The sequence below is a fragment of the Oryx dammah genome, unplaced genomic scaffold, assembly GCF_014754425.2.
Source record: "Oryx dammah isolate SB20612 unplaced genomic scaffold, SCBI_Odam_1.1 HiC_scaffold_27, whole genome shotgun sequence".
Lineage (NCBI taxonomy): Eukaryota > Metazoa > Chordata > Mammalia > Artiodactyla > Bovidae > Oryx > Oryx dammah.
The window spans coordinates 29,074,586-29,099,227 of NW_024070211.1; the positions used below are offsets into that span (position 1 = coordinate 29,074,586).

Here is a 24,642-nt window from a genome sequence, read left to right on the forward strand (position 1 = left end):
AATTGGGTCCTACATTTGCTTGTCAGAAAGGACCAAGTCATTTTGTGCCTGAGACGGCACAGTCCAAAGCTCGGGTTTTTACCACTGTTTGCTTTTTGGAGCATCCTTCCAGGTTTTTTTCATTTTTCTCACCATCTACAGCCAGTGAATCCACTCCACCTGTGAAGTGGCTGCCTTAAGATTCAGCCTCCTCTAACACTTCCTGTGTGCAGATGTGCACGAAGATGGAAGCTGGGTGAAGGCTGAGGCCATCCTTGGAGAGCAGGTGTATGTGGCGGTAACCTGGGGGGTGGTTGGAGGGGTGGAGAGAACAGCATCAGGAAGAGCTGATGAGCATCAGTCCAGAGCTGGGGTGTGGGCCGGGAGAGGGAAGACCATCTCACCTTGCTGCATGCAGCTCCACGGCAGGGTGTACTGACCAATGAAATCGTTTCGGGATTTCCAGTCATAGTCTTTGACCACAAAACGCAGCAGGGCCAGTTCAGGTACCAGGATCCGGAAGCACAGTGTCTGCCCCCAGTATGGATTAAAGCCTGAGCCAGGGAGGGTGAGTGAGGGAAGGGATGAAGGAACATTGTTGACCGTGCTGGTGAGTTGCTTGCCCTGTGTTCTCTTGCTTCATTTTCAGAGCAGTCAGCACTTTACAGGTGAGGAAACTGAGTGGATAAGCAGTCTGCTTAGGTCACTGTAAGTGAGAGACCTGGCTTCCGACCCAAGTCCTCATCCTTTGTCCTGTCTGCATGCTTCCCCTGGAGGGGGCACGAGGGGTGATGGACTGTGCTTAACAGAGACCTGGACAGTGGAAAAGCCACAGCCGTGCTCCTCCCACTTCCCCCCACTTTCCCCTGCACTGCCCAGCGCCTCACCATTGTTCTCCACGTAGCTGGTCTCTTGCCGGGTTGTGTCTGGGCGGACGCCAAAGATCTCCACTCTCACCAAGGGGTCCACAATGGACTGTTCTTTGGTGTTGTCCACTTTGGGGAGTTGCTGACCACTGATTACCTGCAACCAGGGCTCTGGAACCTCACTAGTTCCTGCTCAGCCCAGCCCCCCTCCAACTCTCACACCCTGGGGGGAGGAGGAAGGCTGAGGGGAAGGGGAGACATAGGACCTTGCACTATATGCTTATGGTTTGCAAAACTAATTCTCATGGGTAATATATTTTCTTCTAGTACCTCACCTGCAATTTATAGTGCATCCAAGTAGAAATTTAGTAAGGTCTGAAGGTGGGAAGGTTGCAAAAGCAACCCTTCTATAGCACTTACTGTACCCTGGGCACCATTGTCAGCACTTCAGATTAACGAGGGGCTTCCCAGGTGGCTCAGTGGCCAAGAATCTGCCTGCCAGTGCAGGAGACTCAGGTTCAATCCCTGGGGAGATCCCCTGGAGTAGGAAATGGCAACCCACTCCAGTATTCTTGCCTGGGAAATTACATGGACAGAGGGGCCTGGAGGGCCACAGTCCATGGGGTCACAAAGAGTCAGACAGGACTGAGCACACACACACACACACAAATTAATCTCAACAGTCCTGTACAGTAGGCAGTATTATTACCCCAGTTTTGCAGGTAAGGAGAATAAGGTTAAGTTTGCCAAACATTACATGACTAGTAAATGGGTTTGAACCTAGGTGATTGACTCCAAAGTCCATGCAGCCCCATGAGGAACTTTCCCTCTGTTACACTCCTGTCAGACCTAGCTGCGCCTGCCCCCGCAGGCTCTATTTCAGCTATCCCAGTTTCTTCCCAGTGGTTTTTCTTTCCATTATACCTGGATTATGAGGGTCTGGGCTTTGAAAGGGCTGATGGGCCTCTCAGGGTGGAAGGAACTCTGGGCATCGCGCAGGAAGTCTGGCTTCAGCACATAGCCACAGCCAGCGTTCTGGCGGAAGAGCCCATCACACAGGTCCATCTCCAGCCCGGCTGTCTGCATGTTCATAGCCACTGAGGGCCCCAGGAGAAAAACAGGAAAAGAGTCACCTTGGGGGCCAGGCAGCCATCTTTCAGGGAAACCGGACCGAGAACTTATTGGCTGTAAAGGGGCTGCTGGCAACACTGGAGAATGTCTTTCTCAGCCCAGCACTCCCCTTGAAGCACTCTCTGGCCCCACTGCCACCCAGGGACCGACTTCCCATCCACTGCTCTTGCACTCCCTCTTCCCTGTCCCTACCACTCCCTCACCCATCTGGCAGCCTGCATTCCAGAATTCCTGGGGGCTGTAGTTGGATGAATCCGTCCTCAGGCCACTGGGATATACTCTGCTTAACTGCCAGGTATTGTGCTGCACAAACTCATCGCCTGTAAAGAGGGTGTGGGTACTGAGATGGTAGTGGGTGGAGTGGACCCTCCTACTTCCTTGGTCCCAAGGGCCCCCACCCACCTACTTCACTCCTCTCTCCAGCATCTCCTAAGGCTGTGACTGTCTCTGCTCCATGCAGACCATCTCCCCCAGCTGTCTTTCCCCTAGAACCTTGAGTCCACTGTTCACCTCCTGTCCCCATACCTGGTCTGGGGAGTTCCTTAACTTCTGCGTCCCTCTGCTCCCTCATCCTCTTTCTTGGAACTCATCCTCCTGCCCATCAGACCTGACTTTACCCATCCCATTTCCATTCCTCCCTCTTGGTCCTGACCAGCCTCCTTGATGAGGCTCTTGGCCTTGGTTTCAGAGAAAGATGATGTTTCATAGAAGTGGTAGTGCTCCCTCGAGTGAGTGAAGCTGTAGAAGGTGACAGCCTTCAAGTAGACAACCAGGGCAGAGAGGGCTGGACACAAGATGGCCTTGGGTTTCTGGAAAAGGAGAGAGAGGATAATAGAGTTGAGCCATTAGCAATCCGAGAGGGAAGAAGCCAGTGGCCAAGATCTGAACTTCCCCACCCAACCTAAGGCTCTGCCCACTGCCTCCCTCCTGCCTCACCTGCTTGGGAAAGAGAAGAAGCCCAGGCTTGGAAATAGGAGCCTGGGCCATAATCTGACAACACAAAGGCCGACACAACAGCGGGCACATCACAACCTGAGGATGGGAATGGGAATAAAAGCAGTCTACGTATACTAAAGGGATCAGTTTCAGCCTCTGGGCTGGAAGGGTTACTGTGCAGGTAACAGGTCTTTAACCTAGTATTGCTAAACAGAGATGTCATCCTCACTACCTCTCATCTTTTAAAACATTAATTTTTTATCAAAATGTATATGAATCCAGATACATCAAGGTATGCAAATGGTCATGGAACTCACACCTGGAAGGATGTCAGAGTCCCAGAGTAACATCTATAGATTTTTCTGAATTCCCATTTCCATCCCTGGGCATGGCAGCAGGTGAGACAACACAGCTCCAGAGAGAACGGGATAATAAGCTAGAAGTCATTCAGCTGAGCCAAGCAAGTGCACAAGAGAGAAATGCAGACTTCAAGACCTTGGTGGTCCCACCATTGGTACCCCTTCCCCAACCTTTCATGCTCCTCCTCTTTGGCTATTTCTGGTCCCTTTTCAGACTCACCTTTTCCAAGAAACTTTCTAGCAATAAACCCACTTTAGTTGAGGTCATAGCAGTCACTCTAGTAAGCCCTGCTGCTGCTGCTGCTGCTAAGTCGGTTCAGTTGTGTCCGACTCTGTGCAACCCCATAGATGGCAGCTCACCAGGCTCCCCCCTCCCTGGGATTCTCCAGGCAAGAACACTGGAGTGGGTTGCCATTTCCTTCTCCAATGGAGGAAAGTGAAAAGTGAAAGTGAAGTCGCTCAGTTGTGTCCGACTCAGCAACCCCATGGACTGCAGCCTTCCAGGCTCCTCTGTCCATGGGATTTTCCAGGCAAGAGTAGGTTGCCATTGCCTTCTCTAGTAAGACCTACTTACCTAATATAACAATATACACACACATCAGTGGTTTTTGAAGTATCATTTAAAGAGACTGGGAAGTAGTACAAAGATGTCTCAGAAGTCACCTGGGAGACCCAGGAGAGAGCCAAAGAGGTACTTCAACCAGAATGACTCTGCATATATCTATTTTGTGTACTGAGCTTCCATATAGAATTTCATTAAAAAAAAGATCTCACAGCACAAAGAAGTTGGAAAGCCACTGCCATATGTCTGTATATGACAATCTATATGGTGATGCTGTGTATGGATTCTCATGCCTCTTGTCATTGGAGGCAAGGAGCATTTTGCTCCTTGGTTCTCCACCCTGCCTGGCTCCAGTCTCTTCACACATGGGATCTTAGCTTGTAGTACTGACTGATCAAACACCGGAGCAGAAAGACCACTCTCCTGGCCTACCTTCTTTTTGTCCTCACTGCGAGGGCTCAGCTCCTGGGGCTCAGACTCCAGCTGGGCCTCCAAGTCCAGCTTAGCCTCCTGCTCCGCCTCCAGTTCAGCCTCTGGCTCTTCCTCCTCTTCCTCAAGCATTAGCTTCTTCCCCTTCACAAGGATCTTCCTCCGAAGGTCCTAGGGGACGAAAACAGAGAGGCCTGTCTACCTGTCTGCTCTGGGCCCCTCCTGTGGGTCGTGCAGCTCCTATGCAGCTCTGACAGGACCACCTCAAAGGCAAAGGAAGCAAGTGAGTGGTTGGAAGTTCCCACAGGAAGGCTACTTGATACATACAGCAGGGATTTCTTCCCAACCTGTAACATCTCTAAGGAAAAAAATACATGTGAACCCCTACCTCACATTTGACACATAAAAATTCCTCATAGATTCAAATTTTACATGTAAAGAACATTAGAGTATTAGAGGAAGATAGAGACTCTTTCTGAATAGCCTCAAGGTAGGAAAGCCTTTGAAAACTCAGAAGACATAAAAAAATGATTGGCAGAGGTGACTACATAAAGCTTGAAAACCTGTAAAGCAGAAGAGGCTATGAAGACAAAAAGAAAAAATAGACTGCAAGGGGAGTTTCCTGGTGGTCCAGTGGTTAGGACTCCACACGGCTGTGTCCTGGGTTCAGTCCCTGGTTATGAACTGGGTCATGCAATTTGTGCAGCGTGGCCACCCCGCCCCCCCCCCGAATAGACTGCAAAAAAGTATTTTTAAAGCATTAATATCTTTAACATTTTTAAAGTTATATATCAATAAAAATTATAAACTCTAATATAAAAAAGTTTGTAAATAATCAGTTAATTTGAAAGAATAAAACAGACCTTTGTTTTTTAAAAACTTGACTTTTTTTTCATGTTTGCCATTACGAATCATCTCACTACTGGAGTTAATTGTAGTCATCCCCTTACACTGTTCACTTGGAGTGAAATTTGTTTTTTTTTCTGCACCCCCCACCCCGAGGGCAACTTGACAATAATAACCAAAAATGTCAACATGCAGTTTTCAGCCCAGCAATTTTTTTTCTAGGAATCCATTTCAAAGAAAGAGTAAATGAGCAAACCTCTATGTACAAATGAAAAATTATAAACAACCTAAATGTTTACCATTTACTGGTTATTTTTACCACCTACTGGTTGAGTAAATTATGGTCAGTAACATAAAGTACAATACTATAGAACTGTTAAAAAAGAAAATATATATGAAAAAATATTTGTGATATATATAAAAGGGATAGAAAGGATGATCCCATTCACATTTTTTAAAAATGTGACCATATATACATATATACGTCTATATAAGTGTGTAAAAAATCCATAATGTTGGCAGCTGTTATTGGAGAGGTTGAGATTACAGTGGGGGAATCTCCCTTTATATTTGTAGAGCCTATAATAATGAACTATCAGGAAAAAAAAAATGAAGATCTTCCATTGAAAAAAGAAATATAAAGTAAATAAATGGTTTTAAATTTAGAAAGCTATATCTGGCATTTTATGTTGAATTAGATTTTTTTTATTTCTTTTGGCCATGCCACTCGGCTTGCAAGATCTCAGTTCTTGGAGCAGGGATTGGCAGTGAAAGCTTGGAATCATAACCACTAGGCCACATGGGAAGACCCTGAATTTGATTTTTCAAAAATTAAAGTTGTCTCCGAGAATATTAAAGAGCAAGATGGTCCATCTGAGGATGAGAAGAAGGGAACAGATGGGCCTGGAAGGAAGAGCCAAGGCCGGTAGGGAAGCCTGGGCTGGAAGGGCAGGGTCCCTACCTCAGGGGTGGGCAGCTGAGTGGGAGGCTGCCCATCCAAGGCTGTCGTCAGTAGCTGATCCCCCAGGATCTCCGTCAGATGGCGCACTATGATTTCCTGCTGCTCCCTGCTGCAGTGGTTCTCCAGCGACAAGATGACTGGATAGTCTGACGTCTGGTCGGGAGGGGAAGGCACACTGGAGCCAGAGTTCTGAAGCCTATAAACTTCTTGCTTCTCCAGCTCCACCCCCACCCACCACCCCACCACCCCACCCCCTGCTAATTACTCAACTGAGTACCCTGATTGCCAAAAGTCCTCTGACCCCATGCCAGGCCTCCAGGAGATCTGCCTGGGTCTAGGCACCCCACATCTAAAAGTCACTCTTGGGACCCCAAATCTCAGATCTGTGGCAGGTCTGACCCAGGTCCTTCTGGGACTTTTGAATTTTCAGGCTTAGAGTGAGAAAGCCAAGCCAGTGCCCCAGTCATGTTCACGTTACACTTTCAGACTTTCATCCCCAGATAGCTATTGTCTCCCAGCTCTACCCACCAGTTTGTCTGTTTCCACGTTACACTTTCAGACTTTCATCCCCAGATAGCTATTGTCTCCCAGCTCTACCCACCAGTTTGTCTGTTTCCTCCTCCGCCCTCTCCCAGGTGGGTGACAGAAATTTTTAGAAGTAATCATTACAGTTAGCAATTACTTCTATGAATACTACTTAACTAGTAACACATCCAACACTTATTCATAATAATTCCTTAATATTTGCCTGATGCTTCACAATTAAAATCTCTTTTATGTATATGTCATTTGACATCACCTAGGTTGGGAAGATCCCCTGGCAAAGGGAATGGATACCTGCTCTAGTGTTCTTGCCTGGAGGATCTATGGATAAAGGAGCCTGTTGGGCTACAGTCCATGGGGTCACAAAGAGTTGGACACAACTGAGTGACTAATACTTTTACTTTCCCCTGCATCCCTCCCCAACCCCAGACCCAGAGTCTCTTCCTTCAGATCCTCTTGCTAATCACAAGTATTTCCATCCTGAGGCTCCCACCTGGAAGGCATACTGTCCTATAGCAGCCACAACATCTTTGAATGGGATGCGGGAGGTCAGGGTGTGTCCGTGGTAAACAATAGGTTCCCCGCTTGGTCCATCCCATATATCCACCTCCACACAGCGGCAACCCCGCTTCAGGGCCCTGCAAGAATCCCACCCCCCAGGGATGGGAGGGGTCAAGGTGTGATCTTTCACCTAGAGACCCTCTTCCCTCTCTGGAGAGAACAGTGCTCACCAGCACTCACCCATCAAGACTGTCAATTTACATCTCCATGGACCCCTCTCCATCTGCTGGGACACACCTGCAGCTCACACTGATCTCCACCCTGCCCTACTCAACAATCCGCCCTTAGGGAGCCATCACATACTGCCTTCTGGTGTTCTGCTTGTATATCTTTATATGACACCCGAGTTATTCAAACTCTCGGTAAATTTACATTTTACTTCTTTACTAGGCTTCCTAGGGAAGATGGACTTGAAGCGACTAGTTCAGCTGCTGGCATTACAAAGATGCCTTGACTATTTGATCTAATGCATGGTTAATCACAATAAAAGCAGGTACCATTTATTACCTATTGATACATAAATTACCTTATTGAATCCTCACAACAAGCCAGACAGAATAGACAGAATAGTAATCATCTCTATGTCTCAGATAGGGAAGCTGAGGCAGAGAGAGGTTAAATATTTGACCTCAGAGTACCAAGTGAGGGAGCTAGCAGTTGATCTCAAATGGTCTGACTCCAGAACCTATGTTTTTAAATCCTCTTCCCTACTGCCTCCCATTTAACATTGAGCTTATTTATTTGTTCAAAATAAATCTGTCAGGACCTCTGGTGCCAAGGTAATTTCATGTCCTATGAAAGAGAAGCTCTGTTTACCTGCAGGGTTTCCACAGCACTCTCCTGCCAGTCTTCAATATCTCCTCCAAGTCTCTCAGGGACCCAGGAATCCTCAACTCAAATCCCCCCACAACAGTGTTTCAGTTCCTGCAGTCCGCTAACAATTCCCCTCCAACTTCCCACAGAACTTCCCATCTCATGAACTGGACCCCATCACCCCCCAGCCCCACAGCACCGTATGTATCCCTCCACGCTGCTCTGGCCGCAAAGCTGGTCCCCCACCAGGTAGGTGTTGTGGGAGGAGTTGATGTAGTAGTGGTTCAGGGGCTGAGTCATGTCCTGGTAGAGGGAGTGGCAGGTTGGATTGAAGATGTCTCCATCCTTCGAGCAGAGGTAGCCGAGGAAGCCGTCCATGCTCAGCACATGCCGCAATTTGCCTGCGGTGTGGAGTGGCTAGAGTGAGAAGCTGATCTCAGTGGTAGTGCTCAGAGCACCCCACCCCTCTCCAGGGCCCGGCCTTTCAAATGGTGTCCACTCCCAGGCTCCAGACCCCAAAACTGCCCTCTCCAGCCTGTCATTTCAAGCATCCCCATCCTCAGAGAACCATAAAGATACAAAGGGAATTATTAAGATCATGCTAGTTCAGTGCTGCCCAACAGAACTTTCTACAGTGATGGAAATGTTCTCTGGTCTGCACAGTCCAGTACGATAGCCTCTAAATAAATAAAGCTACCGAGCATTTGAAATATTGCTGTGTGACTGTGGAACTAAATTACAGTTTTGTATTCACAGGAGATTGGCTCCAGGACCTCCCCCTTCCCCATAGCAGATACCAAAATCCATGGACGCTCAAGTGCCTTACACAGAATTGCATGGTACAGTCGACCCTCTGTATCCGCGATGTGGCACCTGTAGATACAGAGAGCCGACTATAATTTAAATTTAAATAGTCACATGGAGCTCAGGGTTACCATGTAGGACAGCACAGTATTTAGTCCAAAGGACTAATTTCATAGATGGGGCAACCGAGGCTCAGAGAGGATCAAAGTCAAAGACTTGTTAGTGACAAGACCAAGGTTGCGTGCATGCATGCCAAGTCACTTCATGTCTGAAGACTCTTTGCGACCCTATGGGCTGTAGCCTGCCAGGCTCCTCTGTCCTTGAGATTCTTCAGGCAAGAAGACTGGAGAGGGTTGCCATGCCCTCCTCCAGGAGATCTTCCCAACCCAGGGATCGAACCCACATCTCTTACATTTCCTATACTGGCACAGGCGCTCTTCAGCACTAGCACCACCTGGGAAGCCCCAAGACCAAGGTACCTGCGTGTAATGCCCTGGGCTGCGTAGCTACTGCCTACTATGGCCTGAGGGTTTTTTGAGCATTTCTCTCTGCCAAGGACATACATAACATGCAGCATCTCCCTTAATGCTCTCACCAACACAATCAGGTGGATATAACATAATCTGCCCTGAGAGGTTAGGTAACATACCCAGGGTCACATCTGTGGTTGTTGTTCAGTCGCTCAGTCATGTCTGACTCTGCAGCCCTGCAGCATGCCAGGCTTCCCTGTCCTTCACTGTCTGCCAGAGTTTGCTCAAACTCATGTCCATTGAGTCAGTGATGCCATCCAACCATCTCATCTTCTGTTGTCCCCTTCTCCTCCTGCCTTTAATCTTTCCCAGCATCAGGGTCTTTTCTAATGAGTCGGCTCTTCATATCAGGTGGTCAAAGTATTGAAACTTCAGCATCAGTCCTTTCAGTAAATATTCAGGGTTGATTTCCTTTAGGATTGACTGGTTAGATCTTCTTGCTGTCAAAGGGACTTTCAAGAGGCTTCTCCAGCACTGCAACTTGAAAGCATCAATTTCAAGGCGTTCAGCCTTCTTTATGGTCCAACTCACACAGCCGAACACGACTACTGGAAAAACCATAGATTTGACTATATGGACATTTGTCAGCAAAGTGATGTCTCTGCTCTTTAATATGCTGTCTAGGTTTGTCGCAGCTTTCCTTCCAAGGAACAAGAGTCTTTTAATTTCATGGCTGCAGTCACTATCAGGTGGTGCTAGTGGTAAAGATCCTGCCTGCCAATGTAGGAGACATAAGAGACCCTGGTTTGATCCCTGGGTCAAGATGATTTCCTGGAGAAGGAAATGGCAACCCACTCCAGTATTCTTGTCTGGAGAGTTCCATGCACAGAGGAGCCTGGCAGGCTACAGTCCATAGGGTTGCACAGAATCATACATGACCGAAGTGACTTAGCACACACACAGTCACTGTCTACAGTGATTTTGGAGCCCAAGGAAATAAAATTTGTCATTGTTTCCACTTTTCCCCTTCTATTTGCACAAAGTGATGGGACCAGATGCCATGATCTTCGTTTTTTGAATGTTGAGTTTTAAGCCAGCTTTTTCACTCTCCTCTTTCACTTTCATCAAGAGGCTGTTTCCTCTTCCCTTTCTGCTGTTAGAGTGGTATCATTTGCATATTTGAGGTTGCTAATATTTCTCCTGGCAATCTTGATTCCAGCTTGTGATTCATCCAGCCTTGCATTTCAGGTAAGATACTCTGCATATAAGTTAAATAAGCAGGGTGACAACATACAGCCTCGACATACTCCTTTCCCAATTCTGAAGCAGTCCCTTGTTCCATGTACAGTTCTAACTATTGCTCTTTGTCCTGCATACAGGTTTCTTAGGAGACAGGTAAGGTGGTCTGGTATTCCCATCTCTTGAATTTCCCACAGTTTATTGTGATTCACATAGTCAAAGACTTTGGCGTAATCAATGAAGCAGAAGTAGATGTTTTTCTGGAATTCCCTTACTGCTTTTTCTATGATCCAATGAATGTTGGCAATTTGATCTCTGGTTCCTCCGCCTTTTTTAAACCCAGCTTGTATATTTGGAAGTTCTCAGTTTGTGTACTACTGGAAGCCTAGTTTGAAGGATTTTGAGCATTAAAAACTTGCTACCATGTGAAATGAGTGCAATTGTGTGGTAGTTTGAACATTCTTTGGCATTGCCCTTCTTTGGGGTTGGAATGAAAACTGACCTTTTCCAGTCCTATGGCCACTGCTGAGTTTTCAAATTTGCTGATATATTGAGTGCAGCACTTTAACAGCATCATCTTTTGGGATTTTAAATAGCTCGGCTGGAATTCCATCATCTCCACTATCTTTATTCATAGTAATGCTTCCTAAGGTCCACTTGACTTCACTCTCCAGGATGTCTTGCTCTAGGTGAGTGACCACACCATCGTGACTATCGAGATCATTAAGACCTTTTGTACAGTTCTTGTGTGTATTCTTGCCACCTCTTCTTAATCTCCTCTGCTTCTGTTAGGTCTTCACTCTTTCTGTCCTTTATTGTACCCATTCTTGCATGAAATGTTCCCTTGATATCTCCAATTTTCTTAAAGAGATCTCTAGTCTTTTTTATTCTGTTGTTTTCCTCCACCTCCACTTCTTTGCACTGTTCTCTTAAGAAGGTTTTCATATCTCTTCTTGCTATTTTCTGAAACTCTGCATTCAGTTGGGTATCTTCCCCTTTCTCCCTTGCCTTTTGCTTCTCTTCTTTTCTCAGCTATTTGTAAAGCCTCCTCAGACAACAACTTTGCCTTCTTGCACTTCTTTTTCTTCGGGATGGTTTTGGTCACCGCCACCTGTATAATATTGGGTCACATAACTAATAACTAATAAGTGAAGGAGCTGGGATTTGAACCCAGGGAGTCAGATGTCAGAGTCTGCCTTACACTGCTGGACTGTGAAGTCTCACTGAGGATAAATTTGCTACAGGGGAGGCAGAATAGCTTGACTCTCATGCCCAGCTTCCTCATTCCAGGTGTGACAAGGCCTGGTGATGATGGGAAATGGCAAGAAGTTGGGCACAAAGTTTCATTCTTTCTATATTTTGGCCATGACTTGAGGCATGCAGGATGCTAGTTCCCCGATCAGGGATCCAATCCATGCCCCCTTCAGTGGAAGCTCAAAGTCTTAACCACTGGACTGCCAGAGAAATCCCACAAAGTTTCATTCTTGACTGTAATGACTCAAATTGCAAATTACTAAAATCTATAGCTACCAGGTACTTTTCATGTGCTTTATTTCATTTGATCACTAGTTATTTTACAAATGAGAAAACTGAGCTTCCAATAGGTTAAGCGACTCAGTACTCCATAAGAAGCAGAGTGGGGACTTGAGCCCCTGTCTCCTGACTGATACCACACTTTGCAGCCACAGTGTTATTGTATCTGATAGTCAAATGAAAAGGGAAGGAACTCCAAGAGGGGTGGATAGAATAAATGTGGGGCTTCCCAGGTGGGTCAGTGGTAAAGAATCTGCCTGCCAGTGCAGGAAACCCAAGAGACAAGGATTCAGTCCCCAGGTTGGGAAGGTCCCCTGGAGTAGGAAATGACAACCTACTCCAGTATTCTTGCCTGGAAAACTCCATGGACAGAGGAGCCTGGTGGGCTACAGTCCATGGGCCACAAAGAGATGGACACAACTGAGTGACTAAGCATGCACACAGGCAGAATAAACGTAATGATGTGTGCTGGATTCTGCATTGGAAATAGAGGATCTTGTCTTAACCCTTCAACTTCCTCTTCTGTTTAGTTTTCTGAAAAGATTGCTTCACAGCCCCTTTCTTCTCTGAGCACCCACATAAATCTGGAATCAGTGATTCCAACACTTTGTTTGGCTCCACGGTCCATGAGGGTAGTGTCCTTGTCTGACATACTACCGTATCTCTGTTGCCTATCATTGGTCCTGGCACATTACAGGTACTCAGCGAGCATTTGCTGAAGTAGTGAGTGAATGAGAGAATGAATGAAAGGGAATGGCAGTTGAGACCTAAGAAACCTGGGTCACCTGTCCAGCTCACATTCCTCTCATGACTTATCCTCATTCTCAAGAGAGGCACCAGGTAAGAGTCAATGATCTGGCTTTGAATTCCAATTCCTCCTTTCATTAGCTGTTGACTTTGAGCAAGTCATTTAATTTTTCTAAATCTCAGTTTTCCTCTTCTGTACAACTGAGTTGATAATAGAAATCCACTTCCATGGATTGTTGGAAGGATTAGAAGAGAAAAGGCATGTAGAGATATCATCAGCACATTATGGGATCTTAGCAAAGGCCCAATAAAGATTATTGCTTTTGATTTATAAGGATGTGGTGAGTACTAAGGGCTTCCCTGGTGGCTCAGATGGTAAAGAATCTGCCTGCAGTGCAGGAGACCTGGGGTTCGATCCCTGAGTCAGGAAGATCTCCTGGAGAAGGGAATGCCTACCCACTCCTGTATTCTTGCCTGGGAAATCCCATGGACAGAGGAGCCTGGTGGGCTACAGTCCATGGGTTCGCAAACAGTTGGACACGACTGAGCGTCTAACACACGCACACACTCACACACACACACACAAAAGATTAAATAAAGTAAGAGCTATAAAGTGAAGTAAAGTGAAAGTCTCTCAGTTGTGTCAGACTCTTTGTGACCCCATGGACTATATATATAGTCCATGTAATTCTCCAGGCCAGAATACTGGAGTGGGTAGCCTTTCCTTTCTCCCGGGGATCTTCCCAACCCAGGGATTGAACCCAGGTCTCCCGCATTGCAGGCGGATTCTTTACCAGCTGAGCCACAAGGGAAGCCCAAGAATATTGGACTGGATAGCCTATCCTTTCTCCAGTGGATCTTCCCAACCCAGGAATCAAACTGGGGTCTCCTGCATTGCAAGGGGATTCTTTACCAACTGAGCTATCAGGGAAGCCCTCTTTTTATTAATAATGTAAGTTTTTCATGCTCTGCAGAGAACGAAGGGCAGGAAGGAGTCTTCTAAAGGGGCAAGGAGAAGGTTTGAGGGCAGAGAGGGCATATTTTAACTGCTTGTTAAGAGCTAAATGATTGTCTACCTCATCATCCCCCTCAGCCAGGGGCTGACTAGTTGCCCAGCTCAGGGACTTAGGACTCAAAAACCACCTGGGGAACTTGGAGAAAGTCCAGGAAAGGGCAGAGAGCCAGCACTTGAAGAGACAGCAAACAGGAACCATGAAGGGAACTAAAGGGAAAGGAATCATATGCACTAGAGAAGAAGCCAAAAATAAGAGGAGCAGGATTTTGTTTCCACTGAGGACAAAGGTTGATATCAGGAAGAACAGTGTGAAAGTGAAGGATGAGAAATATGAGCGTGGTGGAGGAAAGGGGACATGGAATGTTCTTCCTCCTAAGAGATAACAGCACTACAGAGGAGACTCCTGTCTTATTTGGGCAGGAAATGGCTTTCTCCTTTTGGAGGAGTGATTGAATAAGATGAAGATGATTGAGAAGGGGGTCTGGGTAGGACTGAATTTTCCCTTAGTTAGGCAGAAGGCTAGTTGTCTCTTGGTCCCCCTATCTGGCCCCTATGTATGGTGCCTCACCACCTTAGTCCTCTTACCACTTTCTGAAGGCTCATAGCGGTCAATGAGTTCCAGAGCAAGATCAGAAGCCCGTTCTCCTTCCTTCTGCTCCTCTTGGAGGAAATCCACAAATTCCAACAGGGTCAGTTTCTGCCCATCAGATGAAAACTTTTCAAACAGTTCCTGCACCTCTGGACGCTGAGTCAATGACTTATAGAACTCTACAAATTCTTCTCCCTCCAGAGTCCCAGACTGGGATGTGTCTGCTGTCTGCAGAAGAGGGTTTAGAGGAGAGTAAAAAACCCTTTAACGGCAGATGTTGTAGTTTTGACTTTCCTTGTAAGGGCCATATTATTGATGGAGCCAGGCAGGCTTCCACAGAACTCCTGACATTTGGTGTTCATAGGAGAAGCCACTACAGGAAGTAAAAAGCAAAATTCCGGCCATACCATTTGCTACTGGAGAAAAATTTCAACTAGAAAGAATTAAATGTCCCTAAAAGACCAGAAGATCTCTTTTTCTATTTACTCACATGCCAGTTGGAGTTTTCCACTGTACTAGGAACTTGTGAAATCCTGGCCAAGGACAGAGAGGTCCCTGAGGTCTGATGTAATAACATGTTGTTATTTACCTTTCATAAGATTATGAGTCATCTTTCCAACAAGACTGAAGGGTAAGAACCATGTCCTACCCACACTTCCCAATGAACCTGGCGTAGTAGGAGAGATTCAACAGCTGTGTGTTGCTGGAGAGGGTTGGAGGACTTCTGGCTAAGGGAGAATGTGGCCTTGATTGGCTTCTGCTAACCTTTCCCCAGAAGACTCACCTGGAAAAGCTGAAAGGCATATTCCTGGTCCATTTCCACATTCATCAGGTGCAGTAGCCGTTGGACCTCTCCGAAACTCATCCGGCCATCCTGGTTTTTGTCTCCGCGCTGGAACCAATCACTCAGCCATCCAGGTCTGAGTCAAGGCAAAAGCACTGAGCGTGTGTGTGTGTGCAGATGTGTGTGCACATTCATCCATTGACATCTGCTCCCCTGTCTTTGTTGCCAGTCCCCTCCCCAAAGCCAATTCATTTTCCACATTAGCTTCTGGAATAATCTCCCCAGAGCACCAATCTATCTTGCCCCCTGCATGGCTCAGGTGCCTTTGGGGACCTCCCTTTTGCCTGCAGAAAGAAGCCCAACTTCCCTAACATAGAAACTAAGATCTCCTTCACCCCAGTGATCTGGCCCCAAACCAGCCTTCTCAACACAGAAATGACTACCTTGTACCTCAGACAGATTCAGTAAGCCCCTGCTTGGTGATGTCCCAGCTCTTCAGCTTCCTACCTCTGGGCCTTTTCTCCTGATGTTTCCTCAGACACGAGAGCCTTCCCCTCCTCTTCCCTTCAGTTCAAATTCTACTCATTTTCAAGGCTCAGCTCAAATGCTATTTCCTCCTGAAGCTTTCTCATAACCATCTCAGCTAGAAATAAGTATTTCTCCTTCCTTTGAACACCCATATATCAGCTAAGTACTGTAATGCTGGTAAATTAAATTATTTACACAATTCTATTTTCTCTGCTGACTAAAACAATATCTGAGCCTCATTAATCTTTGTATCCCTAAAGCCTGGCATAGTGCCTCTTACATTCTGCTTAATAGATGGTGAATAAATGAATGGACCAGCACAGAAGGTGAATACAGTCTAGGAAACGTGAAGTGAGTTGATCCCACTAAGCCCTCTAAGGAGTTGCTCCCCATCCCTATGGGAGTTAATGCCACTGGGATCTTCTGTTCAGCTCTCAGGATCAGCACCTAGTTTGCCTCTCACGGTCCCTTTACCCAATCCAGGGGGCCCTGATTCCTCTCCAAACTCTGTGTGACTCTGCCTGTGCCATCGCAGGCCTCCATTCTTTCCTCAGTATCTCAGCCTCACATCAGCCCAAGCTGTCCCTGGCCACCCCATCTGGACTCTCAGGCCCCTCTAGCCCTGTGCCCCCTCCTACTTGTCCCTAGCCCTTCAGAATTTGGCTCCTTCAGTGACCCCTGGATCCCACTTTGACTCCATCCTGCTGATACTGGTCCAGCCTCTCCTGTTGGTCCATGTTGGTGACAAAGCCCACCAACAGCTGGAGCCCGTGCATCCAGGTCTGGGCTTCCTGGACACTGTTGGCCACCAGGTCCAGGTTGGAGCGGCGGCCGTGGAAGACAATGGTGAAACCCTGCTCCAGGGGGAACTCCTCTGCCAGGTTGCGCAGCAACTCAGACTCATGGCCCTCACGTACTGTGTCCACGTCGGAGATTGAGACTGCCAGGGAAGAAGTGGGTAGGGGGCCCTGAGCAAAGGGTCCAACAAATTACAGCAGCTGAGAGCCAAGGACCAGTACTCCCCATTCTTCTCTCTGAAACCACAGGAAGAGGGACCCCAGCCTCCACAGACTAAAACCCCAAAGCCTTAGTACAGGGAGATGCAGATTCTTGGAATTCAGTTGCCACATGAGTCGTTGTTTTCATAGCAGCATGACAAGGGGCCTGTGCTGGAAATGGCAAGACCTGGCTTCCAGCCACCAACTGGCAGTGTGACAAGGATGAAAATGATATAGCCCCTCAGTGTCCTAATCTTAAATAAGGAATGGTCCCTTCCATGGCCAATCCACATGGTGATCAATTACAGGAGGACTGGTGGGGCTGACAAGTGGAAGCACACTTGCAGAATAGAAGCAGTTACACCAAAGCATGACACGCCCAAATTCAGTTCTCTTATTTCAGGTTTGAGGGCTTCCTCTTTCCGGATGTCTGGGAGGGAGCCAGAGAAATCCTTCCCCCCACTTCTTCACCTGGGGCTGGTGTGGATTGTAAGCTTTGGTTATGTCTCTAAAGTAGATTCTCTTAAGTGAGTCCTGTGATCACATTTTTAGAGGGATCATAAAGTGTTTGGCCAATAGGAAGCACACTGTTATGACACATTTACAATATTTAGAAATGTTCACTATAATGGTTAACACACTAAATTCATCCGGGTTTCAGGCCTCATGCCAGGTGGTTTATATACATTAACTTCTTGAGCTCCTGTAATGTACTAGGCTGTTTAATCCTCATTTTATAGATGAGGAAACTTATGTTAGCTTAAGTTAAATAACTTGTCCAAAGCCACTCAGCTAAAAATTGGCAGAGCCAGGGCTTTAATCCAGACAGTTGGCTACCCAAGATCATGCTATAATAATAATGATGATGATGATGATAGTAATAAGATAAAACCTATGATTTATTGAGCCTTATTATGTGGCAAAGACTCTTGGAAGATCTTTGCATGCCATAACCAATTTGATCCTTGTAACACCCTGAAGAGGCTAGTACAGTTATAATTTCCATTTTACAGGCTCAGATAAAGACACTAAAGAGACCAGAGCAGGCCACGTCATAAGACACTGGTCCCTCCTCTGCCCTCAAGCTGCTGGGCCTGTAAGGTCCTGTCCACCCACATGTCCACCCTTGGCTATCCACATCACTCACAGCTGGGCTTGGCCCTGCCTCCGGCCTGCCGGGCATGCCAGACTGTCATGCCATCGTCCTGAAGTCTGAAGAATCTTAGCTTCTTCCAGCTTTTGGACCTCACCTTGCGCATCAGTGTGCCTTTCTGCATCAGCAGCAGATCTTGATTGACAGGCAGCCCTGAGCCGGGAGAAGCAGGGACTGAGTAGCTAGTAGGGAAGGTGGAGGGCTCAGGAGGAGCTTTGGAACAGGAGTCCAACCTCCTCTCTGTCTCTGGGTTGTCTCCCCAAGCCCTCTTCTGCAGGGGTACTCACGGCCTTGCAGCAGATACGCCATCACCCAGTGCTTCACCAGCTGATGCCAGAGTCACCTAAAGGAGCGAGGAGCAGCAAGAGGCTTCAGGTGAATCTTGAGGTCTTAGAGTAATAGATCAAGGGAGGAAGAGAAGGAAATTAGTGCTCCTTGACTGCCTGAGTTGTGTCAGCTCCTTCATCTACATAATTTGTAGCTCTTTTCACTTCTAATTTGAGTTTAGTGATTGAGGCTTAGTGAGGCTAAGAAACTTGTCTCAATCACACAGAGACTCGGAATTTAAACCCAAATATATCTGATTTCAGAGTTTCTGCCATTTCCCACAGCTATCTCCGACAGGGCCAACCCAGCAGTTTCTGCCAAATACCCTCTTCTTTCCCAACACCCTACAATCCACGAGGTCACGTTGACCACACCTCTCTCAGTTCCCCATTATTAGGAATCACCAACTTGCTGGCTGCCCACTTTCAGAACTTGGAAACTCTCTGCATCTTAGCCTTCCCTTCTCCAAGTGGAATCATCTCAACTTCCCTTCCAGGAGCCCTCTCCATGCTCCTGTGTGGATCCTCCAGCTCTGGACAGGCTAGGCCAGAGTATTTCTTTTGTCTCTGCTACCACACTTAGTGCTGCACCTTGCTAAATAAGCCACTTCTACATTCACATGATAAAGTATAGCTCATACTCTTATTCATAATAGTAATTCTCACAGTTTTAATGGACCAGATAAGTTACATAGTCTCAGGACCGCATGCTCAAGTTTTCTCTACCTACTGAAAGAGAGTTCCTACCTTTAAATATGTGCTCATTTAGGACTGGTTATTCCAGTGGTCATGTGTGGATGTGAGAGTTGGACTGTGAAGAAAGCTGAGTGCCACAGAATTGATGCTTTTGAACTGTGGTGTTGGAGAAGACTCTTGAGAGTTCCTTGGACTGCAAGGAGATCCAAACAGTCCCTCCTAAAGGAGATCAGTCCTGGGTGTTCATTGGAAAGACTGATGCTGAAGCTGAAACTCCAATACTTTGGCCACCTCATGTGAAGAGTTGACTCATTTGAAAAGACCCTGATGCTGGGAGGGATTGGGGGCAGGAGGAGAAGGGGACAACAGAGGATGAGATGGCTGGATGGCATCACTGACTCGATGGACATGAGTCTGGGTAAACCTCGGAATTTGGTGATGGACAGGGAGGCCTGGCGTGCTGTGATTCATGGGGTTGCAAAGAGTTGGACATGACTGAGCGACTGAACTGAACTAAAGTTATCATAAGAGCTAACAACAAACTTTCCTTGAAAATAACTAGATGATTTGATTTGTGGCCACTTTGATCCTAGCTTTGTGCCTAGAAGAAATATACTCAGTGCTTAAAACCAAATCATGCTGAAACTGGCAAAGTCCACAGAACATAAAGCTTTATGCTTTTGTATAAGCAAAGGATCCATGCCTGAAGAGAAGTATTGTGGGTTTTAATTAGTAAGTTTAAACTTAATAAAAAAAGTTTTTCCGGCTGCCCTTTGCAGCATGTGGGATCTTAATTCCCCAATCAAGGATTGAACCTGTGCCCCCTGCAGTGAAAGTGTGAAGTCTTAACCCCTGGACTGCCAGGAACATCCCTGAATAAGTTTAACAATTTGTCAGTGGTGAACATCTTTAAAAAAAAAAAAGAATCCTTAAACTAATTATTTAGTTAGTACTCCATTTAAACATCATGTAGTTCAACTCCCTACATTAGACCAGAAGTCCAGAAACATGATGTGACTTTTCTGAGGTCACACAGCATATTAGTGCCCCATCTCCCTTAAGTAGGAAGAGCTGTAAAGCCACCCAGGGTGACAGTCTTCAGGAATAATGTAGAGGTCCCTGAAATTACAGCTCTCCTGACTGAAGGACCTAGAGAAGACTTTGCAAAGGAGTAGGAATGTGCAGGAAACCAATCTGAGTCTAAGCAGAAGAGATAAGGCAACTCTCAGGAGAGCACGAACACAGCTTCAGTCCCAAGAGGGAAAGGTTTTACTGGCTGAGGCTGAATGTAGAAGCCTGAGTGAGACCAGAGGAGACGTCTGGAAGGAAGAAGGAAAGAAAGAAGACAGGAAAGCATCTCTGCTTTGCTGGGTGGTGTTGCACAGCTTGGAATCCAAGGTTTGCAAAAGTTCTATGAAGACTAAAACGTAACAGATCTCCATTAAATGTCTTAGAGTTTCAGACTCTAAGAAGGGTTGGGGTCAACCTGGGGCTGAAGTCTAATCGCTTTTGCCAACATTCTGCCTCCTGTCTCCTCTGAACTTCAGGGATGGGTGGGCTTTGGCCCTGGGAGAAGACAGAATTACCTTCCATATGCCTGTGTCTGGGAGCCTCACTACGATGTCCTGAGACACGGGAGGTCTGAGAACAGTCCCAAGCACAGGGACACCCCTACCTCATCTCAAACCAGCCTTAGAAGATGATTTTATACTTTTTTGTCAAACTCTTTCAACCTCAGAGCTTGGCGTGCCCTGCTCCCATTCTTGAGTCACTGTTTTAAAACTGTATCTAGGTGACACGTGGCTGATAGAGGGCTAGGTTCAACTCAGGGAGCCACAGGATGTCAGAGCTGAACTTCATTTTGTAGAAAAGGGACAGAGGAGCTCTTTTCTCTGCCATCCTACGTGTAATTGAGTTTGCGCCTCACCATGTCTTCTCACAAGACTTTCAGGATCAGGCGACTCCTGACCACAAAAAAAAAAAAAAAAAGCAGAATCATCCCATTCGTCAATAGATTCCAATGAAAACAGGTAATCAGATACAACTCCAAGAGAAGACACTGGAGAAGAACCAAGCTGGCTGTGTCAGAAGCCTCACGTATGAAGTGGCACACATTTATCCTGTGTTAAGGTTGTACGCTAATCAACCAGATCACAGAACATCATCGCTCTCTGAACAACTCACAGGGGAGACGAAATGCTTGGTTCCCGGTGCTTTCTGTCTCCCCACCAGCGGTCTATGCAGCTCAGTAATAAGAATGGGAATCCTTTTGTTAAAAAAATAAAGGGGACAGAAGGCTAGCTGAACTGCCAGTCACCTAATGAATTAAGTGGCAGAACTGGGGCTAGAACTGATGTCTCCATTTGACCAACTCAGAGACCTCACCAAGACTACCCTTAGAAAAGGCTTTCCCTAGGAAGCCAATGAAAGCAGAGCTAGGACTCAGTGAGGGACATTGTTCTCCCTCCCCACCACCCCATCATTTTCTGTTCCTACCATATCCCACTCAATAGCCTTTCTTTTCCTTCTTCCTGTTTTCTTCCCCTTCCCCCTCTTCTATCTGACCCCTTCTTTTTCCTTTCTTCCTAGCTCACTTTTCTCTCTCCTGACCCTCCCTTTGCCTTCCTATTTGCTTACCTAAGTCAGCCTCTCCTTGCTCTTGACTTCTCATCCTTCTCCTCATCCCTTCTCCTCATTACTCCTTGCTCTTTTGTTTCTCTTCTAATTTGCAATGGCTCGGATTCTCGTCCCTGAAAGGTGCTTGAGATTTTGGTTCAGGAAGGGGGACTCTTGGGTTGGGATCCTGAGTAACAGATCCTTCTGCTCAGCTTCATCTTCCCCTGTATCCTAGGAGACTGACTAAACAAACTACTCAGAGAATGCAACTTAGAACCTAGGTGTTCTAGGTCTTGGTGTTTCCTCTGGCACCTGAAGGTGGCAATGGGGAGGATGGTCACAACTGAGGCAGGTACAGTTTGGAGAGGAGGGAAAAAGGATTTGGGAGTGGGAGCAAGAGAAAGAGGCAGGAATCAGAGGATAATGACTGAGAGAGAGGTTGGGTCTTAACTGTTTACGCCTAGGCACATATGTGGAGCTCCCTGAGGATACAGATAATTACCTCTACAATACAGATGAGAAAATAGACACACAAATAGGGCAGGAAGTGGCCAAGGGTTGCCAAAGAAGATTTGGTCCTCAACTGACAGGTGGCTTCATATCACCTGGAGATGGACTTCGGCAGAGTTGTCTGTGGCTTATAGTGGAATTTAAGGTGTCTACAGTCTCCCTGAGGGCAGGAAGGAAGAGAATCATCCTGTCTACTCTTTTTCTTTGGAGCAGGATAATGACAAACCTTATTCATATGAAGAGGACAGAATGGCTCCCGTCACAGGTCATAGCCCTCAGAATGTTAGAGCTTGAAGACTCATACAACACATCAATCTAGTGGTTCCTGGTTATATCAATGTCTCCTGTAGACTGTCTTAAAATAGAGATTCTTTAGCCCCACCTCAAATCTACCAGATCAGAGTTTCTAAGGATGGGGCCCAGGAATATTCATTTTTAACAAGTGCTCCTGAGACACAAGCAAATCTAGAGAACCCTCTACTCCCTCCCACAATAGATCAGGAAGCCATGGTCCAAAGTCACAGAGCTAGTTAACATCAGAGACAGGACTAGGAGTGGGTACTCTTCTCAATATTTTTTTTTAATAATGCTTCTCCAAAAAGGCAGCTTTATTTAAAAAGAAGTTACAGTAAAAATGAAAGAATATTTCCTGTGCCTAGAAAGATTCTGTTGTACTCTTGTGCACATCAATTTAATGTGCTCATGGACGCCTGTGAATCAGTCAGATTCGTTTATGCCTCCACTCATCCCATAAATTCTCAAGTGCCTCCTATATGACAGCACTTGGTCAGACCTAGGAGGCAGCTGGGAATAGGTCAGACTGAGTCTCTGAAGTGTGAATTGTTGTTTTGGTCTCAACACCAACTTGTCTGAAAATCATAGTTTTTCACTTCTATAATCCTTCCCACTAGGCCTCTCTTTCATGGGCACTGACAAAGTGCCCTGGATCATTGAGCAGGCTAAGAATGAGGCATAGAACTCAAACCTTGGCTCTTTCCAAGGAAGTCTCACAACTCTCTGCCTATTATCAGGGGTTTCTGTATCCTCCGTGGGTCTTGGCCAACTCTCATGTGGTAATCCTCAACAATCTGTTAATGAATTTGTGCTGAAGCATGATCGCTCCAGTTCTCTCTCTTCCCTTCCTGGGGTGGGCTCACCACTTATCTACACAGTGGCAGCCCTGGGTAGCTAAGAGGTCCTCATATAAAAAGGTAACTGATATAGCTAGTAGGAAAACTATAAGTCCAAGTGGATAAGCTAGAGAAAACCAGCAGGTTGGGAGCCGATAAACCTGTTCAGGCAAAGGAGTCCAGGGTATGATTTAGTCAGGGGGAATAAGCAGGTGGAGGGCACGGGCAAGGACTTGGGCATGTCGGAGCTAGGAGCAGAGGCTGGTCAGAGCCTCCAGCCCTTACCGTGGGCAGGATAGCCGTCCTACGTCTGAGCTCTGGGATGCTCTCCGCCGTGGGGCAAGGAAATCCAGTGGGGCTCCTTTGCTCTTCTTGCACTCGCTGGCTTCCTCTCCTCTTCTGCTGCAGTTTGCTGCTGTCGCTGGCTGACTTACAGCCAGATGGAAGGAGTGGGGTGGGGAGAGGTGTGAGTTCTCTCCTCAGTCCAGCCCATCCAACCCTTAAAGGCCCAGGACACTGGTCAGTGTGAGGGAGTCGTGGGGGTGGGGTGGGTAGAACAGGATTAAGGGGAGGGATTGACGAGCAGTGCATCTCTAGGGAGGAGCCTGTCTGCCCTTCATCCCCATGCCAGCCCTCACTGACCTCAATCTCGCAGTAGCTCTCAGAGAGAAACCCAAGGAATATCCGAGTGGCAGTGCTCCATGAATCACTGCTTTTCATTCTGGTTGGTTTCTCTCTGCATGTTGTACAGCTGCCTTTGCCCTTATTTCATCTGGCTCCCTTACGTGGTGTCTGTTTCCACTGGCCTGCTTCTGTGTCTCTGCATCCTGTCTTGCTGAGCACTCAGTCTAACTTTATGGCTCAGGGAAAGGAAAAAAGATATGGTGGGAAAAGGGGAAAGGTGACAAAAGGAGGAAGAATGATTTTAGAGTGTAGAGGGAAAAGTTGGCATCTCTCTATATATTAGATATCTGCTGAATATTGAAGGAATGTATATATGAATGTAGGAGACAATTTGTTTCATATATTCATTCATCCTACAACCGTTTGTTCAGCATCTCTAACAGGCAAGGACATATCTGTGTGTTTATAAAGGTAAATGTAGAAATGAAGCAGACTCACAGTGTATAAGGATCAAAAGCAAAAAGAGGAACACAAGGCTGGAAAGACATCTAGCTGGGAAAGCAAGGTAATGAACTTCTTAAAGCGTGTATGAATAGGCAGCAGAAACAAACACCAAGATTGAGGAAAGGGGGTCAAGTTAGGAGAGGAATAGGGGATTGTCAGGGGCTTTATTACGGCCCCATACTTCACAGTGAGAAACGGAGGCCCAGGGAAGTTCCAGCAATGGCCCGGACTCACAGGTCAGAGCAGAGACAGCCAGTCCCTTACACTCTCCCCAGCACTGTGAGCTGGGACCTACTTTTGCTCTGCCTTGGGAAGACTGTGGGGTATGGTTCTTTTTGGGTGTATGACAGAATGGAGCTGAGGGTAAGGGCACAGCTCTGTACTTGGACT

The 24,642-nt window shown here is 46.7% G+C and overlaps 1 protein-coding gene across 4 annotated transcripts; it reads right to left on the reverse strand.

Moving 5' to 3' along the window:
- Positions 1 to 113: 113 nt before the first annotated feature.
- Positions 114 to 23,749, reverse strand: PLCD4 (phospholipase C delta 4). 4 transcript variants are annotated; one of them, XR_005718965.1, is made up of 16 exons: positions 23,410 to 23,749; positions 18,134 to 18,189; positions 17,944 to 17,999; positions 16,407 to 16,635; positions 15,168 to 15,297; positions 14,380 to 14,611; positions 8,186 to 8,387; positions 7,106 to 7,250; positions 6,070 to 6,222; positions 4,266 to 4,433; positions 2,629 to 2,785; positions 2,180 to 2,296; positions 1,770 to 1,942; positions 867 to 1,068; positions 384 to 533; positions 114 to 282 (listed from the first exon to the last, which is right to left on the reverse strand). XR_005718965.1 is itself a non-coding variant. In XM_040228349.1 (16 exons), the coding sequence occupies exons 1-16, from the start codon at positions 23,713 to 23,715 to the stop codon at positions 176 to 178; spliced, it is 2,517 nt and encodes an 838-aa protein (XP_040084283.1). In that variant the 5' UTR covers positions 23,716 to 23,749; the 3' UTR covers positions 114 to 175. The 4 variants fall into 4 exon arrangements, 2 of the variants coding, with proteins under 2 accessions (XP_040084283.1, XP_040084284.1); XM_040228349.1 differs by having other exon boundaries at positions 867 to 1,002; XM_040228350.1 differs by having other exon boundaries at positions 867 to 1,002; positions 17,841 to 17,999; positions 23,410 to 23,694.
- Positions 23,750 to 24,642: the final 893 nt, after the last annotated feature.

Coding starts and splice junctions, on each gene's coding strand:
- PLCD4 (XM_040228349.1), bottom strand. CDS start 23,715: ATGCACTGCTCGTCAATCCCTCCCCTTAATCCTGTTCTACCCACCCCA. Junction 8,388..14,379: donor CTATGAGCCTTCAGAAAGTG/GTAAGAGGACTA, acceptor TCCACACCGCAG/GCAAATTGCGGCATGTGCTG. Junction 283..383: donor GTGGAGCTGCATGCAGCAAG/GTGAGATGGTCT, acceptor ACCACCCCCCAG/GTTACCGCCACATACACCTG.